This window comes from Uranotaenia lowii, chromosome 3 (genome assembly GCF_029784155.1).
Source record: "Uranotaenia lowii strain MFRU-FL chromosome 3, ASM2978415v1, whole genome shotgun sequence".
NCBI lineage: Eukaryota > Metazoa > Arthropoda > Insecta > Diptera > Culicidae > Uranotaenia > Uranotaenia lowii.
In genome coordinates this window covers 18,629,238-18,652,152 of record NC_073693.1, presented here as the reverse complement: position 1 = coordinate 18,652,152, position 22,915 = coordinate 18,629,238, and the positions used below count along the sequence as shown (strand labels likewise).

At 35.7% G+C, this 22,915-nt stretch overlaps 1 protein-coding gene across 3 annotated transcripts in view; it reads right to left on the bottom strand.

Moving 5' to 3' along the window:
- The window catches only part of LOC129755877 (uncharacterized), a 166,710-nt gene that overhangs the window by 70,919 nt on the left and 72,876 nt on the right, over positions 1-22,915 (bottom strand). For all 3 annotated transcript variants that reach the window (XM_055752568.1, XM_055752569.1, XM_055752567.1), the window contains one exon: positions 2,123-2,193. In XM_055752568.1, coding sequence (XP_055608543.1) covers positions 2,123-2,193 — 71 coding nt within the window. The remainder of the gene's footprint in view (positions 1-2,122; positions 2,194-22,915) is intronic.

Below are 22,915 nucleotides of genomic sequence, written 5' to 3'. Positions count from 1 at the left end.
ATTTTTATTATTGTTCAATCGTTTCAACCAATAGGGCCACAATAAATGGTCGAATCGTTTAGTTAATAATAAAATTAGATTATTTTTATTACTAAAAACTGATTGATTATGCCATGAAACTCCCAAATGATTAATCAACAAAGGTTTCGACATTTTTACAGATTGACCTTTCCCTTTTCAAGAGTGTGATTTTTATTATTATTTATTTTTATTTTTATTTACATAGTATTCTGTCTCACGACATAACTTGACGAACATAATTCCTAAAATTCACTCGGTTCATAGCAACCGTTCTCCAATTTCTCGGGCACCCCACGTTCGCCAGATCACGCTCCACTTGGTCTAACCATCTCGCTCGTTGCGCCCCAGCTCGTCTTGTTCCTACCGGATTCGTAGCGAACACCTGTTTTGCAGGACAGTCGTCCGGCATTCTCGCAACATGTCCCGCCCAGCGTATCCGGCCAGCCTTCACCACCTTCTGGATACTGGGTTCGCCGTAGAGGCGCGCGAGCTCGTGGTTCATCCTTCGCCTCCACACTCCGTTCTCCTGTACGCCGCCAAAGATGGTTCTTAACACTCGTCGCTCGAATACTCCGAGTGTACGCAGGTCCTCCTCGAGCAATATCCATGTTTCGTGCCCGTAGAGAACAACCGGTCTAATGAGCGTCGTATACAGGTTACACTTCGTGCGAGGGCTAAGTCTTCTCGACCGCAGTTGCTTGTGGAGTCCATAGTAGGCACGACTTCCGTTGATAATTCGCCTCCGGATCTCACAGCTGGTGTCATTGTCTGCGGTCACCAGTGAGCCGAGATAGACAAAGTCTTCGACTATCTCCAGCTCGTCGCCGTCGATCGTGACCTTGTTATTACTGGACAAGCGGGTTCGGTCGGTCTCGGATCCGCAGGCCAGCATGTACTTCGGCTTGGACGTATTAATCATCAACCCAATCCTTCCTGCTTCGCGTTTCAGTTTGCGGTAGATCTCCTCCACCGCCGCAGATGATCTGCCGACTATATCAATGTCATCGGCAAAGCAGATAAGTTGACTGGATCTGTTGAAAATCGTGCCCCGCATTTCGCCCACCGCTCGTCGAATAACACCTTCTAGCGCCACGTTGAACATCATGCAGGATAGACCATCACCTTGTCGAAGCCCCCTGCGCGATTCGAATGAACTCGACAATTCACCCGAAATCCGCACACAGCACTGCGTTCCATCCATCGTCGCCTTGATCAGTCTGATCAGCTTCCCGGAAAAGCCGTTCTCGTCCATGATTTTCCATAGCTCGTTACGGTCGATCGTGTCGTATGCGGCTTTGAAGTCGATGAATAGATGATGCGTAGGGACTTGGTGTTCACGGCATTTTTGGAGGATTTGCCGCAATGTGAATATCTGGTCCGTCGTAGACCGTCCCTCCATGAAGCCGGCCTGATGACTTCCCACGAATCTGTTTGCTTGTGGCGTTAGGCGACGGAGTAGGATTCGGGACAACACTTTGTAGGCGGCATTGAGGACAGTGATCGCTCGATAGTTCTCACAGTCCAATTTGTCGCCCTTCTTGTAGATGGGGCATATTACCCCCTCCTTCCACTCCTCCGGTAGCTGTTCTATGTCCCAGATCCGGACTATCAACCGGTGTAGGCAATCGGCCAACTTGTCCGGGCCCATTTTGATGAGTTCAGCTGCGATACCATCCTTCCCAGCCGACTTGTTTCTATTCAGCTGGCAAATGGCTTCCTTAACTTCACTCATCGTTGGGATTGGCTCCTCTACGTCGTTGGCTACGCCGGCGATGTACCTTCCCACACCGTCTTGATCTCCTGCATGTGCGCCGTTCAGGTGTTCATCGAAGTGCTGCTTCCACCTTTTGATCACCTCACGATTGTCCGTCAGGATACCCCCGTCCTTATCCCGGCACATTATTATTTATAAGACGAATTCATGAATTGTTGGTTGAAATCTATAAGACTACGATTTTTGTTTTTAAACGATCAACCAATAACTTCAGGAGCTTGATTCAATCAAGAGCGAAACCTCGAAACGCAATCACGGCACGAACACAGACACGACAAGTGAGGGAAAAGCAAACAAAATGCAAAAGGCAAAAATATTCAAACTTACCCGATGCGGATATGCGAGATGCCACGAGACGTTGAAAGTGCTTCCGGCCAGGAATGATGTTTTCAATGAACCTGAAAATGAATGAAAACAATGCTACAGTTTTAGACTGGTACTGACTGGTAGGTAGATGTAAGTAAAATATTTAAATAAAGGGTGGGTGGCATGATGGCTGATAGAAACATTACGAAGCACGAACAACAATGGAGGAAAAAGTACCGGCAACAATCGCCCATCAGCCGGTATAATGGGTCTATGATTGTGTTTAGCTGAAACATGTAAAAGGGAGAGGTGGGTGTTTTGAGCACGTGGAATGACCATCGACTATGTTTCGGAATAAATGAATACAAAACACCAAAAAGCATAAACTCATGCTATTTTTGAGTGTCCATAACGTGAATTGCCCGAAATTGGGGAACCCATCGCTCCCCTAGTGGAAGCAAAAAAAATCACTGCGCATCATAACCGTGTAGGCACTTTTCCTTCTATCAATAAAACACACAAAATTATTATTCATTTTTATTTGTATCTTCTCATAGTCATACTCATAAGTCGGCCCCCTGAGAAGTGGTTCATTTTTGTTTCCAGCTGTTTATTTACTGTTCTGTTGTCTTGTTTTTTCATAATTTGAATAGGTTAAGTAACGATTATATTGTTTAATTGAATTAACAATTAATCCCAAAATGTGTTATGAAAAAAAAAGAACTTCTTATGGCTTAACTTTTTAGGCCATTTAAAAAACCCCTCATACCACCCCCCCCCCCCCCCCCCCAATGAGCATGTAATTCATTCAAAAAAATCCCCACAGTCGAATAAGCATAATGTACATAATTTAACGGCGTTAAAAACCGGAATTGACAGACAAAGCTTCAAACCCTAGGAATGTACGAAAAAATAAGCTTAGGTGTCAATGATTTCATGAGGAGAACTCTTCATGGGATCTTTATCAACCAAAATTGAAGAGAAAAAAAAATCATAAACACACATCATCGTTCCTGACCAAGGTCGTCTTTCCTGGACTGGTCGTAAATGTTTCTCATGGTACGAATTTAGGAAAGGCACATCATTCATTTTCAGCAGTTCTCAAAGGTCTCAAAAATATTTTAGTCAGTATATCTTCAAAAATTCATGAAAGATCCGAAACCAAAATCGAAGAAATCAAAACAAATTAAAGTGAGAATCTCTGATCCAGGTCATCGTCTTCGTTAAACATATTGACACTTGACAGCTTTGTGACGCAGATCGAGAGGACTCTTAATGAACTCTGAACCGCACCAACAATATGGTCCTGATCTTATGAAGACAGGTTGTGTTTGCAAAGTTGTTTTTGGTCGTGTGTAGGGGTTCTTGGGTTTGAATGTAAACTTCCGGTTTAGGACTAGTAGCAGCAGGCAGCCATTCTGAAAAGCACCCAGTCATGGCGAGGTAATTAATGAACGAGTTGAGATCATCGACAGTCTTAAGACCTGAACACGAGCAATTGATGAGAATGATGGCAAAACAGACGCCGAAACTTAAAAACTTAGACATGCCTTAATTGGTTTGATTTGAGGGTTGGAGGATGGTGTCGAACACTTTTAATAATTTTATTGAGTGGTTTGGATCGGAAATTGAAAGTTATAATTCTGAACAGCTGAGCAGATTTTGTTTAGAGTTTCATGAAAATTTGTTTTATTTCAATAATGAAATTGCGATTAATTAATTATAATTTCCTAAAATAGTTTGTTAAAAAATGTATTTGACTAGTTCAAATATGCACTTGCCAGCATTTGTCACATATTCATTCAGATTAATAACTTAATTCTAGCACTTTCTAGCAACATTTCTAAGCATATATTATGTTCTGTTAAAGGAAACAAGTCAATGAATTTCAACAGCGATTCAATGTCCAACGCTAAGAGGACAGAGTACGACTAAAGTGAATCAAAAGAACTAACTCGATTCAGAACTAAGGTCAAAACTTCGAAATCTTATCCGAGGTTCAAAATTCTACTACAGTTTTTCAAAAACTTGCTCACTTGTTGATAGATATTTAAAGACTGTATTCGAAAATCGCTATCAAAAGTTATTTACAAAAGAAGTTGGTAAATTAAACTTGGGTACAGTCCTTAGTCCCGAATATCGAATATCGGATTTTGTCGAATGTTTTCACTTTATTTGAAAACTTTAAAAATAAATAAATTCCATGATCACAATAACATCTTTTTTTAGAAAATTTTTTCCAAACTATCTGGCTGGTGTGTTTCGATGAAAAAAAAACAATTTCAATTCTTCTTGATTTCAAAGAATTCACAAATTTGACTGGGTATTGCCTAGATTTTCTTTCAAATATTAAAATAGCCCAAATTTGCTGAAAAATATCTGGTGAGCTAAGGTTTGAATCATTTCCGATGTTTTTGTTCCAAAAATCTAAATTTATTGCTCGTGATCGGATTGTGGAGTCTGGAAGTTTATTATTCTTGCTTTTCTGTTCGGTTCATCATTGAGTCACAATTCTTAATCAAATCTTGGTTTTGCATTTGAAACTAAAATTAGATTTTTTTTTTCATGTTCGAAACTCATTATTCCGGAGTATCAAAAGAAAACATTTGATATGACAAACCATTTTCAATACTTGGATTTGAAATTCTTACTCTTAATTCTTATGCAGAATTTAAACTTTAAAAAGTTTCATAATAGTGATCCAGAATTGAAATATCAGAGCATCATCATTCGAAATTTTCATTCAGATTTACTAGTTGAAATACGAATAAATAATTGAGTAAGAATTCATATAGATTAAGGTTGCCTGAATTTTTTCAGCACGTATCTGGGTCGGACAAACTGGGAATTTTTTTTATAAAAAACCTGGCAAAGCCAGACACTTGATTTCAAAAGTTACGATCATGAATCCAGGCAACATCCGGGTTAATTTTATCAAAACCAAATTACTCAACAAAAATCAAGAGAAAATTTTTTAAAATAGATTTCATTAAAACTTATCGATGGATTTTGAATCCCATTTTAGGCTTCCAAAAAACCGATCATGATTATTTAAAAAAAAACTTGCTCAAACAAATTCATTTTGGAGGCGTTTGTTGATTTTTTGTATGATTTGCCAAATAAAGTGAATAATTCCGGCCAGAATCCGTGCATTTTTCAAAGAAATTCGGGCAACGGGTCGGACTGTTCCCAAATTTTGTTCAAAATATCTGGGCAAATCCAGATAATATCGGGCAATCTGGCAACCTTGATATAGATCATGAAAGACTCATTATTGAAATAAGAGATTTCTGGTTATGGATTAAGCGACCCTAGCAGCCAAAAGTCACATATTTCCTTTGAAGAAGGCTTGGAGTTCGATTTCCAAACCGGACAAGTTTTTTTTTCAATAAGTAATTTGGTACTTGAGTGACCATTCTGTTGCGATATATGTTGGAAAGAAGCAATTGAGTAATTTGTCGAATTTTGTAAGTGGATGCTTTTAAAGCCGGGAAAGGTCCTATTACAGTATGAGACCCCTCCCTCTTACTGGAAAGGGGAGGGGATCTTCAAATCAAAAACGAGTTGTTTGCATAACTTGACCAACAAACAAATGGTACCAAATTAGGCGTGGGAGGGGATTTGGTTACGAGAAATATTTCTATGATTGTTTAATATCCCTTTTTTCCAGAGGGGAAGCAGAACAATTTTCTACAATTCTTACAATTTTTAACATAACTCGGGGGCTTCCATTCAATTTTTATTGCAAAGTTAGATAACTATTCAAGCAAATAGAACCAAATTGGCTTGGGAGGCTATTTAAATATGTGAAAAGGTTCAATGATTGTTTGAAACTCCTCAAAATTTGCATTGGGAGAATAGTAAAAAGGCTCATACAGATTTCTGCAATACTCGATAACTTATCAAGCGAGGGGAATCAAATTTGGCATGCGAGGGTATTTGGGTAAATGAAATGTTCCCAAGATGGTTTGAAGCTCTTCCCACCTTTTATTAGAGAATCATAAAGAGGAAGAAGGTACGCATAAAATTTTTTTGGATGACTGATGGAATAATCGACCAAACGGATCTAAATTTGGCATGGAAGGATATTTGGATACGGAAAAAGACACTATGGTTGTTTGAGACCCCTCCCTAATCCCAGTATACAAATAGGAAGAGAAGAGGGGCCACCACAGTTTTTTTTAAGATTTCTAGAGTTAAGTCATCAAAGTTAAGTCGAAAAGGCACCGATCTTGATATTGGAATGTATTTATATACGCGTAATGTTTTTATAATTATTTGGGATCCTTCTCTTCTTCTATTGAGTGCGATAGGAAGAGAAGACGGGATCTTCATACATTTTTTACATATCTATCAAATTAGTCATACGAAAGAAATAAACTTTAGAAGGGGAGGGTTTTGGGATCGGAAAAGGTTTCTATTCGGGGACCCTACAGTTGGGGGATGAATAGGAAAGGGGTTGCTAAGGGTCTCTCATACATTTTTTGCCTAACATTTTAAGCAAATGGGGTCAAATTTTTCATAGGAAAGTATATGATAATTAGAATTTAGACTCCTTCTTTCATTTCGGTGGGTAGCTTGTACATCCATTTTTTTAATAAATCGAGAAATGATCGAGCAAATTTTGCCTAGATGGGATGGATGTACGAGAAACGTTTTCTTGATTACTAAACAGGGGGACTCTCAATTTTTTTTTTTTTGAATGACTTGGAAAGTGAGCAAATAGATTCAAATTTGGGTTGGGTGAGGAATTTTATACTAGTAAGACAGTTATTGTGGCAAAATTTAGTAACTTATGGATAAATAAATACGGAGTCTTAATTTTAGAAACAAAATAATGATTGTAAAAAAAAACAAAACAAATTTGAGGACATGATATGAAAATAGAGAAGAATATTTAAGAAAGCAAAAATCAACCTCTTTTGTTAAATTTCCATCAATTTATGTTCGTCTGTATCGCATTAGAAAAGATGGACAAAACATTCTTCATAACTCTTCATCTGGCATAAGAAACCTTTACAGATAGTAATAACGAATTATAAGTTCTGAATATGTAAAAATACACCAAAATATAGGTGGCCAAGATACCCCACAAAATGTGGCCCACGATTCTCCACAAGCAACCCAAGCAACCAAAAGTCACATATTTACTTGAATGAAGGCATTGAAAGTTACATATTGGGTGACAAAGAGAATCAACTGCCCAATTCCCTTTAGTGAACATTATGTACTCATTAATGAATTTGAAAGTTGCAAAAGTGATTAATATGTACGTTGTATGTGACTTGTTTTGCCCAATTCCCATTAGTGAACTATATGTGCTCATTAACGAACTTGAAAGCTGCAAAAGTGATCTATACGTACGTTGTACGTGACTTAAGTCACATAAAGGGCACAAAAGTGCTCAATACGGGATTTGGTAAGTTACATAAAGGGCGCAAAAGTGCTCAAACGGGATTTGATAAGTCACAAAAAGTGCATTGATGTGCTTTCAAAATCAAATCACCTCTTCGAGTTTTAGTTTCAGTTAGAACAACATCTAGGTGTGGTCTCGTGGTAGCGTGTTCGATTCTCACCACGAAAGTCGGGGTTCGATCCCCAAGCCGGGCAAGTTTTTTTCAATAAGTAATTTTGTACTTGAGTGACCATTCTGATGCGATGTATGTAGAAAATGTAGGAAAGAAACAATTGAGCAATTTGTCGAGTTTGAAATCCGGCGCGTGGCATCATGGCGGCACCGGTACAGAACACAGTAAATAATCAAGAGAAGGTGATATGAACCGAAGCCAACGGTTCAGTTGAGATAGAGAGAAATTTTTTTTGCTCATTTTGCGATTTTTTGGAAGCTGAATTAAAAGGCCGTTGGAAGCTGAATAGAAGATTTTCAAGACTTGTTTTGGAACTTGAAAGTATCAATAAGAACTAAAATTGTGAGCTGCATAGAACGTACTTCATATCAATGATGGGGCTGAATAAGCGTTTTTTTACCTGTTTTATGGGACTTTTGGTTGCTTGGGAATGGTTTGCAAATTGGTTGCGTTTTTATGACTTATTGATGTTCCATCAAAAAATCCTTTTCCACGTGAAAGAGCATGACTAAACTAAGAGCATAAGCGTGTGAGCATATTTTTTGTTATGTAATTTAGGTCTCTCATAGATGTAATTTTACAAGTGCTTGTTTTATCATGTAAGTACATTTTTCTAGGCTAGTTGAATAAAAAAAGCATATGATACGTACCTAACCCAAGTAACAATTTTAGTTTTATTCCAACCTTAACAGTTCGATTAAGACCATTTCCTGAAGCTACTTTATAAGCCAAAGCGCATTCTACGCTATTAGCACAACTACTTTAATGCTAACATATGGCCAAAAAAGCCCTGTTTTGTAAACGTTTTCAAAGCTAATTCTATACGCTATAATAAAACATTTAACAGAATAGTTTTATTCGACCTTATAGACATAGCCTTAAGAAACCTTTCAGAGCCCTCTTAAGACTATCCACAGCTCTTTTAAAACTACGTCAAGGAATCTGATAGGCATTTTACTGTGGGAGCTGTGAAATTTGATAGATACTCTACTGTGGAAACTTTCTGTTCCGTTTTTTTCTCGTGTTATCACTTACTCTCCCAAGCATTTGGTGATTGGTGAAGATTGCATTTGAATTATTTTAAAAATATTTTCATTTTCTTTTTTAATATGTCTTAGCATGAAACTACCTGCAACCTCAGATTTATGGTGAAATATATACTAAATAGCATCAAAACATATGCGCGCCTCAAAGCAAATCAAGGTTGACACAATTTTAAGAATTTTCTACCCGCTCATTTTTCTCATCATCGTTCATTTTCATCTAACCTTCTATCCACCTATAAAATTTCATAAGCTTTAGATGTCCCTACTAAAAAGGACATCACTTTTCACCGCTAAGGCCGACAAATTAAAGTAACATTTTACATATTTTTCTAATTTTTGCCTTTGTTTCCCAACTCCGTCTTTAGTTGGGGTTTACTAAAATTGGCATAAAACCATTGTCAATCATAATGTTTAACTACTTTTTGCTAAGAATGTTTTTAAATATTTCTATGTCTATGTCTAAAGGGTTGACATTGTATCAGTGTTCCCAATTTTTGTTTGAGGAACACGCAACCCGCGCACCTTGATACCTTGCAAAATGCTAGAATTTCCTGCCCAAACCTAGTAGTGGTTGGATCTTTGGATGTGATATTCAACCAAAAGGCGTGACCAGGGCCGGATTAAGCCATCGGGGGGCCCGGGGCAAATTTTCTCGGGGGGCCCCTATGATTCGATTTTTTTTTTAAATGCCTAGAGAATAGAAAACATTTCAAACGTGTAAAAGAACTGGAGATGAATTCAGCATACTGTCTTCAAATAGCCATGTTGTCTGCCTAGAAGATAGTTTTTGGTACCTTCAAATAAAAATTGTGAATTAATCACGTGCAAACATCGCGGAAAAGTTTAGAAATTAAAAAAAAATGAATGCTCTGATATGAGCTGAAAACTGCAAAATTTATTTCTCATTTTTGTTTCATCGGGAAATATTTACCTCATGACAATTGGGAAGTATAATGAAGATTTAAAACATAGAAGACAAAATTCGAAAAAATAAACAAAATAATTAAACTCAAATTCCATAGATGTACAGATACAAGAGTTTAAGAATTCAGGAATAAAATCAGGTTATATTCCGAACCAGAATTCAGTGCCTCAAATCTAAATCATAAATTCGAATCAAGTTTTGAGAAAAAAATATAAATTAAATTTGATAAAAAGATTCAAAGTTACAATCAGAGCCAAAGCAGAAATTTCACCACATATGAACTTCAATTTTATATCTTTGAAACACAAAAAAAATGTTATGAATATGATTCTCATCAAATAAAAAAAAGGTTATCAAATTGTTATTCTAAATGTGACAAAAATTTAATTGGATGCCCTCAAAGCTCAAGGGGTGAAAGTGCAAAAATGATCGATTGAAAATAAAATCGGAATAGAGATTAAATATTTAAATCACAGAATCAGTTATCATTGAAAAAAGGAATCTAAATGAGTTTATTACCTTAAACAAAGATCCTAAGTTCTCAAAATTCAGTAAAACCATGAAACTGAACTTCAGTAGCTGAAGAACACCACAAGACCTGAAAATCTCAATGAATTGAATCTGGATAAAGATAAGATTCAATACATAGAAATATTCATTGTAAGAAAATTACTCAATGATATTGGAAACTCAACTTTTTGATCGTTTTTATGATAATTTGAGAATGAACATTTGAAAAATGATATACTGAATTCAGAATATTTACTTCAGTAGTAAAATTTTGGGTTAAATCAGTTGAAAATGTTCCAATACGAATTTAAAGTCGAACGCAGAATTCGGACAGAAAGGGAAACGGTTTAGAATTTATAAACCAACGGAAAGTTCAATAATACCTATTGATTGAAAAGTGAAAATTTATAATAATACCCGGTATAAACCCGGATACTGCCCGAGTAAAATTCTGAAATGTTTATCATAAAGCTTATCTGTTCTCTCTTAGCACTGTGAGCTAACATGTATCGATAAAAAAAAAAGAAAAATTAAGGTGTTTTGCCTCATATTCTTCATTATTTTTTTCGAATTTAGTTTACAATATATTTGTTCAGATTTTGAATTGAAAATTTTGAAATTCAATACCAAAGTTTTGATATTCTCAGACCGCAAAATGCGGGAGAACTTTTTCACTACTTACTCTAGGGGGCCCCTTTAACTTGAAAAACTTTTCTAGATATCATTTCACGGAGGCCCCTTGTTATATTTCAAGTTTTCATTCAGATTTTCTAGTCTTGATTTCTTTCCATAGATTTGTAGAAAGTGAAATAGTATAATTTAAGTAATGTTAATCTTTTTTTTCCCTCGGGGGGCCCCCCTGAGCCGGGGGGCCCGGGGCAATTGCCCCCTTTGCCCCCCCCCTTAATCCGGCCTTGGGCGTGACATTTAATTGCATCACGCTAGACCAAAAATATGAAATACTTTTCGCCGCTGGAAATTTATGAATAATTAAATCGTTTAGTTTGCTTACACCAATTGAAATGAAATGGGCCTATTTTACACTACTTTCTCTGCTGTGTAGTTTTTAGTATTTTTTTTAAATGACTTAAGAGCCTTCAGTATGGATTTGTATAATAATTTTTGTACATTTCTACCTTTTGACTTATTGCAATTCCAATCACAAATCACTATCGCTGTTCAAAGTCTCTCAAATGCAATAAAACTTCTGCACATCAATTAATTACAATGTTGAGTTCTTGAAACAAAATCTAGCATTTAAGTAATTCACGTCAGTAGCAGAAAGGCCTCTAATCAATTAACTCGCTTTGAATCGCCGTCAAAATTGCAACTGGTTCGCAAGTTAAGTGAGGGTGCACAAAAAATTCAAACGTAGCCTTTCAACCAAACCACTTCAACCTCCTCTCGTCAACAAGGATAAGCTAATAAAATGCGCCACTATCACCACTTATGTATATGTTGGCAGTTTTATTTGTTTCTTCCATTATTTCACGATTTGGCAGGCACAGAGCTTCTCAGTTATTCTCGTCCGATCGAAATCGGTTTCGTTGCAAATTTCGCAGAAGCAATCAAACAGGACCGGAACGTGAACGGAATGCAAAATTCATGTTCAGGTTTTTTCGGATGGTAGGCGGATTGGAATGTGTTTGTTTGTGCTGCGGTCAAATCGCCGCGGACCTCAAACTGTTTTACTACCTCAGCCCGGGGCCCTCTGAGAGTGGCTGGTTTTATCGACTTAACCTTCCCATCGCCATTATGATTGTGACGACCAAACCAAACCACTTGTTGTCGGAATGAGTAGTCGCAAATACTGGCACTAAGGGTACGAACACAGTGAGCGCGAAGCGAACTGCGAAGCGAAATATTCATTCACCGGATGAATTTCGCAAGTTCGCTTTTGAAGGCCGGCCACAGTGCACGCGAATTGCGAAGCGGTTCAACACTGAAAAAAACCTTCGGTGTTGCAAAAATTAATCACATGTGAAAAAATCTTTGCAAATTAACAAAACTGTGAGCGAGGGATACGCACCGCGCAAAAAAAAACCAATCCGCGTTAATTCCGAAAAACTCAATCAATTAGTAACAGTCGAATTTTTCTGACGCTATGAAACGCCATCTTAAAATCCAATACGGCGGCTTCCGTTCAACTTTAAAATAATTTTAATGACTGAAAATCGCAAAAAAAATCTTCTAAAACTATGACATAAATATAACAAAATTTTGAAAAAAAATACAATATAATAATAACAAATATTACGAAACGCTGACAAAACTTTAATAAAAATATGGCAATGGTGATAAAAATATTACAAAAATATTAGAAAAATATACCAATTCTATGATAAATTTGACATTGAAATGGCAAAGCCATGACCAAATTTAAAAACAAAACTGACAAAATTAATAAAAGTTGACTGAATAATAACAACAAATTAGTAATAATGCCAAAACTCGAAATTAAAAACTTTGACAAATATTTGACAACATTATGGAAAATATGAAAAATGAAATAAAAATATGACAAATATAATAACTAATCAAAAATTACAAATACAGACCCCGTTCGTTTTTGGCAACACGCCCGAAAATTTTATGTTGCCAAAATCGAACGGTTTTTTTTGTCACTTTTTCATTTTTGATTTTTAATTCAAATTAGTCAAAATTTATGTAAAACCTTATATTAGCATACAATTTTTCAATTTGACTCAATTATATTAGTTATGAGCATTAAACATGGAAAAAATCATGTTTTTACTGTTTAAAACTATCATAATTAAGCCGAATGAAAAAATTTCATGCTAATATTACGTTTTACATTAATTTTTATTTGTTTAAAATGAAAATAAAAAATAAAAAAAAGACAAAAAAAACGTCTTTTTTGGATGTTGCCAAAAACGAACGGGTTTTGCTCGGATGTTGCCAAAATCAAGCGGGGTCTGTATGACAAAATTTTGAAATAAAATAACATAAATCTGGCAATACTATGACCAAAATCTTACAAATGTGATAAAAATATATGCAACAAAAGTATGAAAAAATGTTACAAAACTATGATAAAACAAAACTATGACAATTGACAAAGGTTGTCATAGTACTGTAAGATTTTTGTCATTTTATTTTAATTTTTGTTATAATTTTGTCATGTTTTCGTTTGTCATATTTTTGTCATAGTTCTGTCAGATTTTTTGTTCATTTGATTGTAAGTTTTTTTTTATAGTTTTGTCTTTTTTCGTTCGATTATATTCGTTTTACCACCTTCTCTTCATACTGAAAGTCTTTTCCAGTACAAATGCATTCGATGATTACTCTTGTATTTGAACTCACGGACATTGGCTTAGGAGGGAACTAACATGCCAACTGAGTTACACATATCACAAGCCCATAGATTTTTATAGATTGTGTCATTTTTTCGTCGTATTTGCGATATATTTTTTACATATTCATCATTAATAAATTATTATTATTATTATTATATGTTTGGATTTGTCTTTTTTTTTAATTTTGTGATTTTTATGTCGTATTTGTCATCATTTTGTCATTTTTCTTACATATATTTGAAAGTATTTTGTTATATTTTTATCTCATTTTTCATAATTTTGTTAGATTATTGTCATTATTTTTGACAATTTTTTGTCATATTTTTTTCAAAACTTTATCATATTCTAGCCATTTTGCCTTATTTTTTGTCAGATTTTTGTGATTTTATTGTAAATTTGTTGTTATTATTTTGTCATTTTTGTAAATTTATTGTCAAATATTGGTCCTTATATTAGTTCTGTCAGGTCATTTCTTTATCAAATTTTGATTATAATTTTATCATAAATTTTTTTTTTCTCATTTGTCATAGTTTTGCCATTTCTGTGATTTTTTTCTCATATTTTTGTCTAATTTTGTAATATTTGTCATATTTTTTGGCTTAATTATTTAACCACATTTGGCGTGTTTTATCCAAAGTTTTGTCATTTGTCACTATTTTTTTTGTCATATTTTTTAATTTTAGTAATAGTTATTCATATTTTCCCACAGTTTTGTATTATTTTTGTCAATATTACTTTAGTTTTATAACACTTGTTATATTTTTGTTTATTCTTTTCAGTGTTTTTTTGCAGTTCTCTCAAAATTTTTGTTAAATTTTTGTCAGTAATTTTTCATCTACTTTTTTATCCCTTTTACTGATTTCTTATATTGTGGATGGACCTTACGATTTTCAGTTATTTATTGCATTTTGAATTAAGCGGAAACCGCCATCTTGTATTTCAAAATGGCGTCGGACAGCCAAATTCGACTTCTACTTATTGAGTACTTTCATCCAATACCCATATTGTGGGAGTTTCATGTGCTTTTCAGTCACTTCCAGCATTTTAAAGTTGAGTGAAAGGGGCCATATTGGATTTCAAGATGGCGTCGGATAACAAATTCCAACTTCTATCCGTTCAGCCCCTTCACCCTATACACATATTGTGGGGCTTTCATGCCACCGGTCGTTTATTGCCAGTTATAATTTGTTTCAATAGAAAAAGACTGAAACCGCGTTTGTTTCGAAAATCCGCGCTAAAAAACCGTGCATTTTTCATTACCAAAACAGAAACGACAATGATAATTAAAAAAATAAACTTTTGAAAAATTTTTTTTGATAAATCATTTTACGATAAAAAATATCCGAGAGAATATTTTCAGTGTATGTCCGGATGAACAGGATGAATTCGCGCGATCCAGCCAGGTGTTCGCACGAAAATTCGCTTGCACTGTGGCCGGTCGATGTTTTTTTCAACGTGTTTCAATGAGAAGCGGTTTTTCGCGCGAATTGGAAATTCGCTTCGCACTTCGCACCGCGCTCACTGTGAATTCGACCTAAGTCGAGCCAATTTTAAGCGGTTTGCTTTTTCTTGAGAAGCGCCCCCTGCAATTCGCCAGTTTACTCATACTAAGTCAAATTGCACGCACTCTCAATTAAATACTTGGGCCACAATCTCGATCGGTCGTCGTCGTCTTTTTCGTCGTGTGATTAGGTATTCCGTGCGAGTGCGAATGACTTCCAGAGTTGTTGCCTTTTGCTTTTGGGCAAAGACCCAACCTGGTCGAATACCATGTGGAGGGATCGAGATCTCGTAACAACAGGTGGAAAGCTCGCGATTCGAAATGGCTAACTGACTGGCAAGTGGAGCTGCTCCGTCTTTTTGGAGGAGATATGGAAACCCGATCGGCGTGATGACGGATCCGATTACGCAATTCACTTTGCCCCGGACAAGAAATGCAGAAAATCAGTCGTGTTACGGAATTTGATTATAGTCAGTCGGCCGCGGCAGCGGGTTTGGCCAGAGGGTGGTAGTCGGAATGATTACTGTGCGAGGCCCTGCAGAGTTAACGAACCACAATCAATTTCCACCTGTTTAGCTTATCTGAATCGAAATCAGTGACAGATTTTAACAAAATGAGCGACTGGTTTTTCCATTAGACATTTGGAAAGGAGATAAGATTGTCAAAAACCTTTATTTTAATCGTAGTTTTAACGGTTTGGTAAAATGCTTTACCCCTTCAGTTTTCCGTTATTCAAAGTCTGAGAAAAAAAAACGAAAAAAATATGCTTCGGAAAAAGACTTTAGTTCAGCTACGGAATGCGCAAAAATAATCAAAGAATTTTTTTTGTTTCGATTATAGTCGATATACCATCTTTATGGCATTCGCGACTTTATCAACGTTACAGTTGGCGGATCGTTATTGAAAAACTTATCCGGTACAACTGTGTTCGATGTTTACTCTTGAGCTCGAACTCGCAGACATCGGCTCAGAAGACAACGGACTTGCCAACTGAGCTATATCACAAGCCCAAAATCAAAGAAAGCTGAAGTTAGAGGCTATACGTTGCACATAACGATATATTTTTCAGAATTTTTTTAAGATCATGACTACAAAAAAAGTAATAAAGTGGTTTAAAAACCGTACATCTCAATCAGTTAACCGTCAAAGTTGTTTAAATCACGCCAGGTACATTTTTAAAATAGGATAGAAAAGTTGACGTAATTTAGCACATTTTCGCAATTTTAGATTGTCACAGAGTTTTGGCGAAACTTTTGTAAATTTGCAATTTCTCAGATTCTCTTGGACTTTAAAACTTTGCACTGGATTTTGAGTATATTAACGCAAGATTTTGCAATAAATTTATATTCACCAGAAAGCCAATTTCTTACCGATTCTAGTGGTGTAATTACATATGCACTGCGATCAATATTCGTGTAATATCACGAGATTTCAAAAATTAAAATTTTGTAAACATCGGTTGAGAAACAAAAGCGATATAGCGGTTTGAAGCGAGAAGTGCCAATTAGGCACTCAAGGGAGTTTTTTTTCCTGGGCTTTCAGGGAGCGTTCATAAAAACTTCCAAAAGTGCGATATTGACACTCAATAGTACAGATCAGGGATAGAACGTTTACAAAACTTAAACTAAGATACTGGCCTTCATTAGGATTGGTGGATCTTGGATCGATTTTTGGCACTTAGATTTTCGATTTTGTGGATTAATTCTTTAGCAGTCATGAAATCGCCAGTTTACACACTCGCACTTTGCCCTATATTTGCAGATTGATTCCATTTTGTTAAGCTCAAACTGCAATGATGCTCAGCGTTGCGATTGCAAACCGCTGAGGTCCGAAGATTAGACGCAAATCGCAAAATGTACTAATTTTGGCAATATGAAACTTGATGACATTTTTGATTTTTTATCCTCAGGTAGAATTTTCGTTTATCCGCAGAATCCCTGTATTTTTTTCGATAATCCGTAGAAAATCCGTAGATTTTGAGCATCGATCCGTAGCTCCGTAGAAATGCTCAAAATCCGTAGATCTACAGAGAAATCCGTAGATCTGGCAACGTATTCAATACGATACGAATACGATACGAATACGATACGAATACGATACGAATACGATACGAATACGATACGAATACGATACGAATACGATACGAATACGATACGAATACGATACGAATACGATACGAATACGATACGAATACGATACGAATACGATACGAATACGATACGAATACGATACGAATACGATACGAATACGATACGAATACGATACGAATACGATACGAATACGATACGAATACGATACGAATACGATACGAATACGATACGAATACGATACGAATACGATACGAATACGATACGAATACGATACGAATACGATACGAATACGATACGAATACGATACGAATACGATACGAATACGATACGAATACGATACGAATACGATACGAATACGATACGAATACGATACGAATTTTGTCAATTTTGTCTATTTTGTCAATTTTGTCAATTTTGTCAATTTTGTCAATTTTGTCAATTTTGTCAATTTTGTCAATTTTGTCAATTTTGTCAATTTTGTCAATTTTGTCAATTTTGTCAATTTTGTCAATTTTGTCAATTTTGTCAATTTTGTCAATTTTGTCAATTTTGTCAATTTTGTCAATTTTGTCAATTTTGTCAATTTTGTCAATTTTGTCAATTTTGTCAATTTTGTCAATTTTGTCAATTTTGTCAATTTTGTCAATTTTGTCAATTTTGTCAATTTTGTCAATTTTGTCAATTTTGTCAATTTTGTCAATTTTGTCAATTTTGTCAATTTTGTCAATTTTGTCAATTTTGTCAATTTTGTCAATTTTGTCAATTTTGTCAATTTTGTCAATTTTGTCAATTTTGTCAATTTTGTCAATTTTGTCAATTTTGTCAATTTTGTCAATTTTGTCAATTTTGTCAATTTTGTCAACTTTGTCAATTTTGTCAATTTTGTCAATTTTGTCAATTTTGTCAATTTTGTCAATTTTGTCAATTTTGTCAATTTTGTCAATTTTGTCAATTTTGTCAATTTTGTCAATTTTGTCAATTTTGTCAATTTTGTCAATTTTGTCAATTTTGTCAATTTTGTCAATTTTGTCAATTTTGTCAATTTTGTCAATTTTGTCAATTCTGTCAATTTTGCATGATTCCAGATTCAAGATTCAAGATTCAAGATTCAAGATTCAAGATTCAAGATTCAAGATTCAAGATTCAAGATTCAAGATTCAAGATTCAAGATTCAAGATTCAAGATTCAAGATTCAAGATTCAAGATTCAAGATTCAAGATTCAAGATTCAAGATTCAAGATTCAAGATTCAAGATTCAAGATTCAAGATTCAAGATGCAAGATTCAACAAGATTCAAGATTCAAGATTCAAGATTCAAGATTCAAGATTCAAGATTCAAGATTCAAGATTCAAGATTCAAGATTCAAGATTCAAGATTCAAGATTCAAGATTCAAGATTCAAGATTCAAGATTCAAGATTCAAGATTCAAGATTCAAGATTCAAGATTCAAGATTCAAGATTCAAGATTCAAGATTCAAGATTCAAGATTCAAGATTCAAGATTCAAGATTCAAGATTCAAGATTCAAGATTCAAGATTTAAGATTCAGAATTCAATTCAATTCAATAGATTTTTTTATTTGTCTTACAGCTCATTAAGTTTTTCCACGCAGCCTTGAATTGTCCCTGGGGATCATCTGCGATCAACGAGTTATGAGAAGTTTGATTCGACTATGCATCAACAACGTCATTGACAAAGCTGAGAAACAATGAAATCTCAATCCAATTACGTTTATTTGCTCGCGTTTAAACTTTATCCAATATGGACTGGCACGTTGACCTTGGAATCGGTATTGTATCAATTAATGCCCGGAGTTTTGAGTTTGCTAGGCGGTGCAGCATAATTGCTAATGAATTAAACTCACCCCCGCATCGCGCGCATATTTTCAGCATCGAAATAAGGAACAGTCAAGCGGATTAAGCAGCAGTTTGTTTCTGTCTTCGGACAAAGGTATGCACTCAACCGATCAAAACAACATTCATCGGTCATCGGCAGCAGGGCATGAAAATGAGCTGAATCGACTGAAACTTTCCGGGCTATAAATTCCGATCCTTGTTCGAAAGGTACTAGAACTTGTCAATGATGACGGCTGAAGTTTGTTCTGGTAAGTGGAGTTGGAATATTGTCTAGCCGTTTTGTAACAAATAGATGAAGGGTAAATGAAAATTGAATAATTTTTGCTCTTTTCAGGGTTTTTTGGGGATACACTAAATGATTTTTTACAAAAACATCGATGAATGGATTTTATTTTAATCGACTCAGAATATTCTTAATTCATATTAAAATAGGTTGGAATCCAAAGTAAATTTTGCGCCTAACTTGTTGAAAAAATAAACTTAAAAATCACCCAACCTATCAATGTGGGTGACCGCCAAACTTAATGGAAAACTTTAGAGGCTAAACGGCTGTGACCTAAGCAAACTAATACGTGAGTCAAAAGGCATTAAAATCTCCATAAAAAGAATTGATGATTAACTACTTCAATCGAATGTTGGGTTAGTGAACGTTCTGTAAATTTTTGAGTTGTTTTCAATCTTTTACTCCATTACGTAAAAATTGTTTGGATTGTGTATCTTTTCCGTTGCACAATTTTTTTCAACTGTTTATCAAAATTCAAAATTTAACGACAATATTGACAAAAGGAATTTTGGGAAACGACACGTACAACCGAGTGCCATCAAATTCGCGGGCCCCAGCAATTTAGATGGCATGTCTCGGTACACTTTTAACGGGTACACCGACGACGACGACGACGCCGGCGTCCTCGCCGTCCAATTCGAGTCAGCCGGCGTCGAGTCGGCCATCAAACGAGAACGTGACAGCCATCAATTAGAGCTGTATGCAACTCTCTAAGTCTAGCTCTGATTGAGGGGGCAGCTGGAAGTGTTGAGCTCACGCAGCGCTGCTCGTTTGTTGTGGGGGATGCATTGAACTTGAACCTCGCAATTGACAATTACATTCTCCATTGAGGCGAACCTTGACTCCGACTTGAGAGTTGTCGGCAATGCTCCGGGTTTGGTGATTTACAATTGACTGTGAAGTTGAACTTCGGATTGAATTGAGATTAAGAAAAACTTTGACATTTGACCTTTCGATACGGTAAGGCTGTGAAAATATAAGTTGTTGAGAAAAATAATTGGAAATAACACGAATGTGTGTAGTTGTATGGATTCAGATTCAGAATATTGATTTTGAATTTATCACAGTGGTTTTCAAACTTTTTTTACTCACCGCTCCCGTGTCTCGATATTTTGGAGCTCACCGTCCCCCTAGGAGTATTTTCGAACAAATTTGTATAGAAATACACAAAAATTAGTAGTTCTGAGATCTTTCATACGTATTACGTATTCGTATCGTATTCGTATCGTATTCGTATCGTATTCGTATCGTATTCGTATCGTATTCGTATCGTATTCGTATCGTATTCGTATCGTATTCGTATCGTATTCGTATCGTATTCGTATCGTATTCGTATCGTAATCGTATCGTAATCGTATCGTATTCGTATCGTATTCGTATCGTATTCGTATCGTATTCGTATCGTATTCGTATCGTATTCGTATCGTATTCGTATCGTATTCGTATCGTATTCGTATCGTATTCGTATCGTATTCGTATCGTATTCGTATCGTATTCGTATCGTATTCGTATCGTATTCGTATCGTATTCGTATCGTATTCGTATCGTATTCGTATCGTATTCGTATCGTATTCGTATCGTATTCGTATCGTATTCGTATCGTATTCGTATCGTATTCGTATCGTATTCGTATCGTATTCGTATCGTATTCGTATCGTATTCGTATCGTATTCGTATCGTATTCGTATCGTATTCGTATCGTATTCGTATCGTATTCGTATCGTATTCGTATCGTATTCGTATCGTATTCGTATCGTATTCGTATCGTATTCGTATCGTATTCGTATCGTATTCGTATCGTATTCGTATCGTATTCGTATCGTATTCGTATCGTATTCGTATCGTATTCGTATCGTATTCGTATCGTATTCGTATCGTATTCGTATCGTATTCGTATCGTATTCGTATCGTATTCGTATCGTATTCGTATCGTATTCGTATCGTATTCGTATCGTATTCGTATCGTATTCGTATCGTATTCGTATCGTATTCGTATCGTATTCGTATCGTATTCGTATCGTATTCGTATCGTATTCGTATCGTATTCGTATCGTATTCGTATCGTATTCGTATCGTATTCGTATCGTATTCGTATCGTATTCGTATCGTATTCGTATCGTATTAGTATCGTATTCGTATCGTATTCGTATCGTATTCGTATCGTATTCGTATCGTATTCGTATCGCATTCAGAGAAGCCAACTGTTTTTAATTTGTATTCTAACACATTAAATGTGAGGTATGCCGCGAATAACGTTAAGGTTGCGCTGAAAGACATGAACACACTCAACATGCTCAAGCTTCACGGACCTAGAAAAACTATGTGATGGTCCCACAGGCCCATTTGGGTCCTTCCTCCACCCCATACGCATCTTTTGAAGAAGGAGGGACAGTTTATCCTTAGGATAATATGTATTGTTTACTTATGTTGTCAATTTATGTACGACTTGTTCGTCTTACTCCCGCGTATGTTCATCACCGTACAAATTTCTATCTAATGTTCCGTCAGATCTTCATCACTATTGCATGATCCTTTTTAGGATTAGTCCTTGTTTCATATTGTATGTTTTATGTAAGTTATTGTCAGCTTCTTAAAAATATTCAAGTTTGAACTGTCTTTGATGCTCCGTGGTAGGCTGTTATACAGTTTCAGTCCATTGTAGAACACAGATCGTTTGGTCATCTCTTTTTTTGTATTTGGTAGTCTGAAATCTCGGGCTCTCCTTGTATTGTATCCGTGTATGTCAACTCCGTACTGCAGACCATCCAATAAATAGGATGGTAACATTCCTTTTTTCATTTTGTAGATAAAAATCATACTGTTGTAAGCAATCCTCTGCTTTACTGACATCCATTGCAACATATCAAGCATAAGAACACTAGGAGTATATCGGTTGCATCGTATTACCACTCGCATTATCTTGTTTTGTATTCTTTGCAGCCTCTTTGTCTGCGTGTCTGATGCATGAAGCAAAATTGTAGCGCAATAATCAAAGTGTGGCATAATAACAGATTTCACGTAGATAATTTTTGACCAGAAAGTCATATATCTGCTTATCCGACAAAGTATTCCATATTTCATGGCAATCTTCTTAATAGTGTAGTCAATGTGGGCTATAAAATTTAACTTTTCATCTATCTGTACTCCTAAGTATTTAACTTGATGTACTCTTTCGATTGCACAACCATCAATCAACAAGTTTGAACACTCTCCAATTTTGCGGTTGCCAATGATCATCCAGTTGGTTTTATTGAGATTCAAACACAACTTTCTCTGTTTTAGGAAATCTGCAATATTTTTCAAATCAGCATTTGCGTTTTGAATAACAAGCTCTAAGTCATTTCCACTCCAGTAGGAGACTGAATCATCCGCAAATAGCTTAAGACGACCGTACTGTAGGCATTGTTTCATGTCGTTGATGTACAGTATAAATAACAATGGACCCAAGACACTTCCTTGTGGGACACCTAAGTTATTTTCTCTGTATCGCGAGTAAGATGAACCAAATTTTGTTCTTTGCATTCTGTTATCTAAGTAACCAGTTAAGAACCGTATCATTGATACCAACTCTCACTAGTACATCTATCAGCAATAACCGATCAATCGTTTCAAATGCTCTCTTAAAATCCAAAAACACAGCAATTGTGTAGCTACCATTTTCAATATTGATCTTCCAGTTTCGAAGTATCAAATTCACA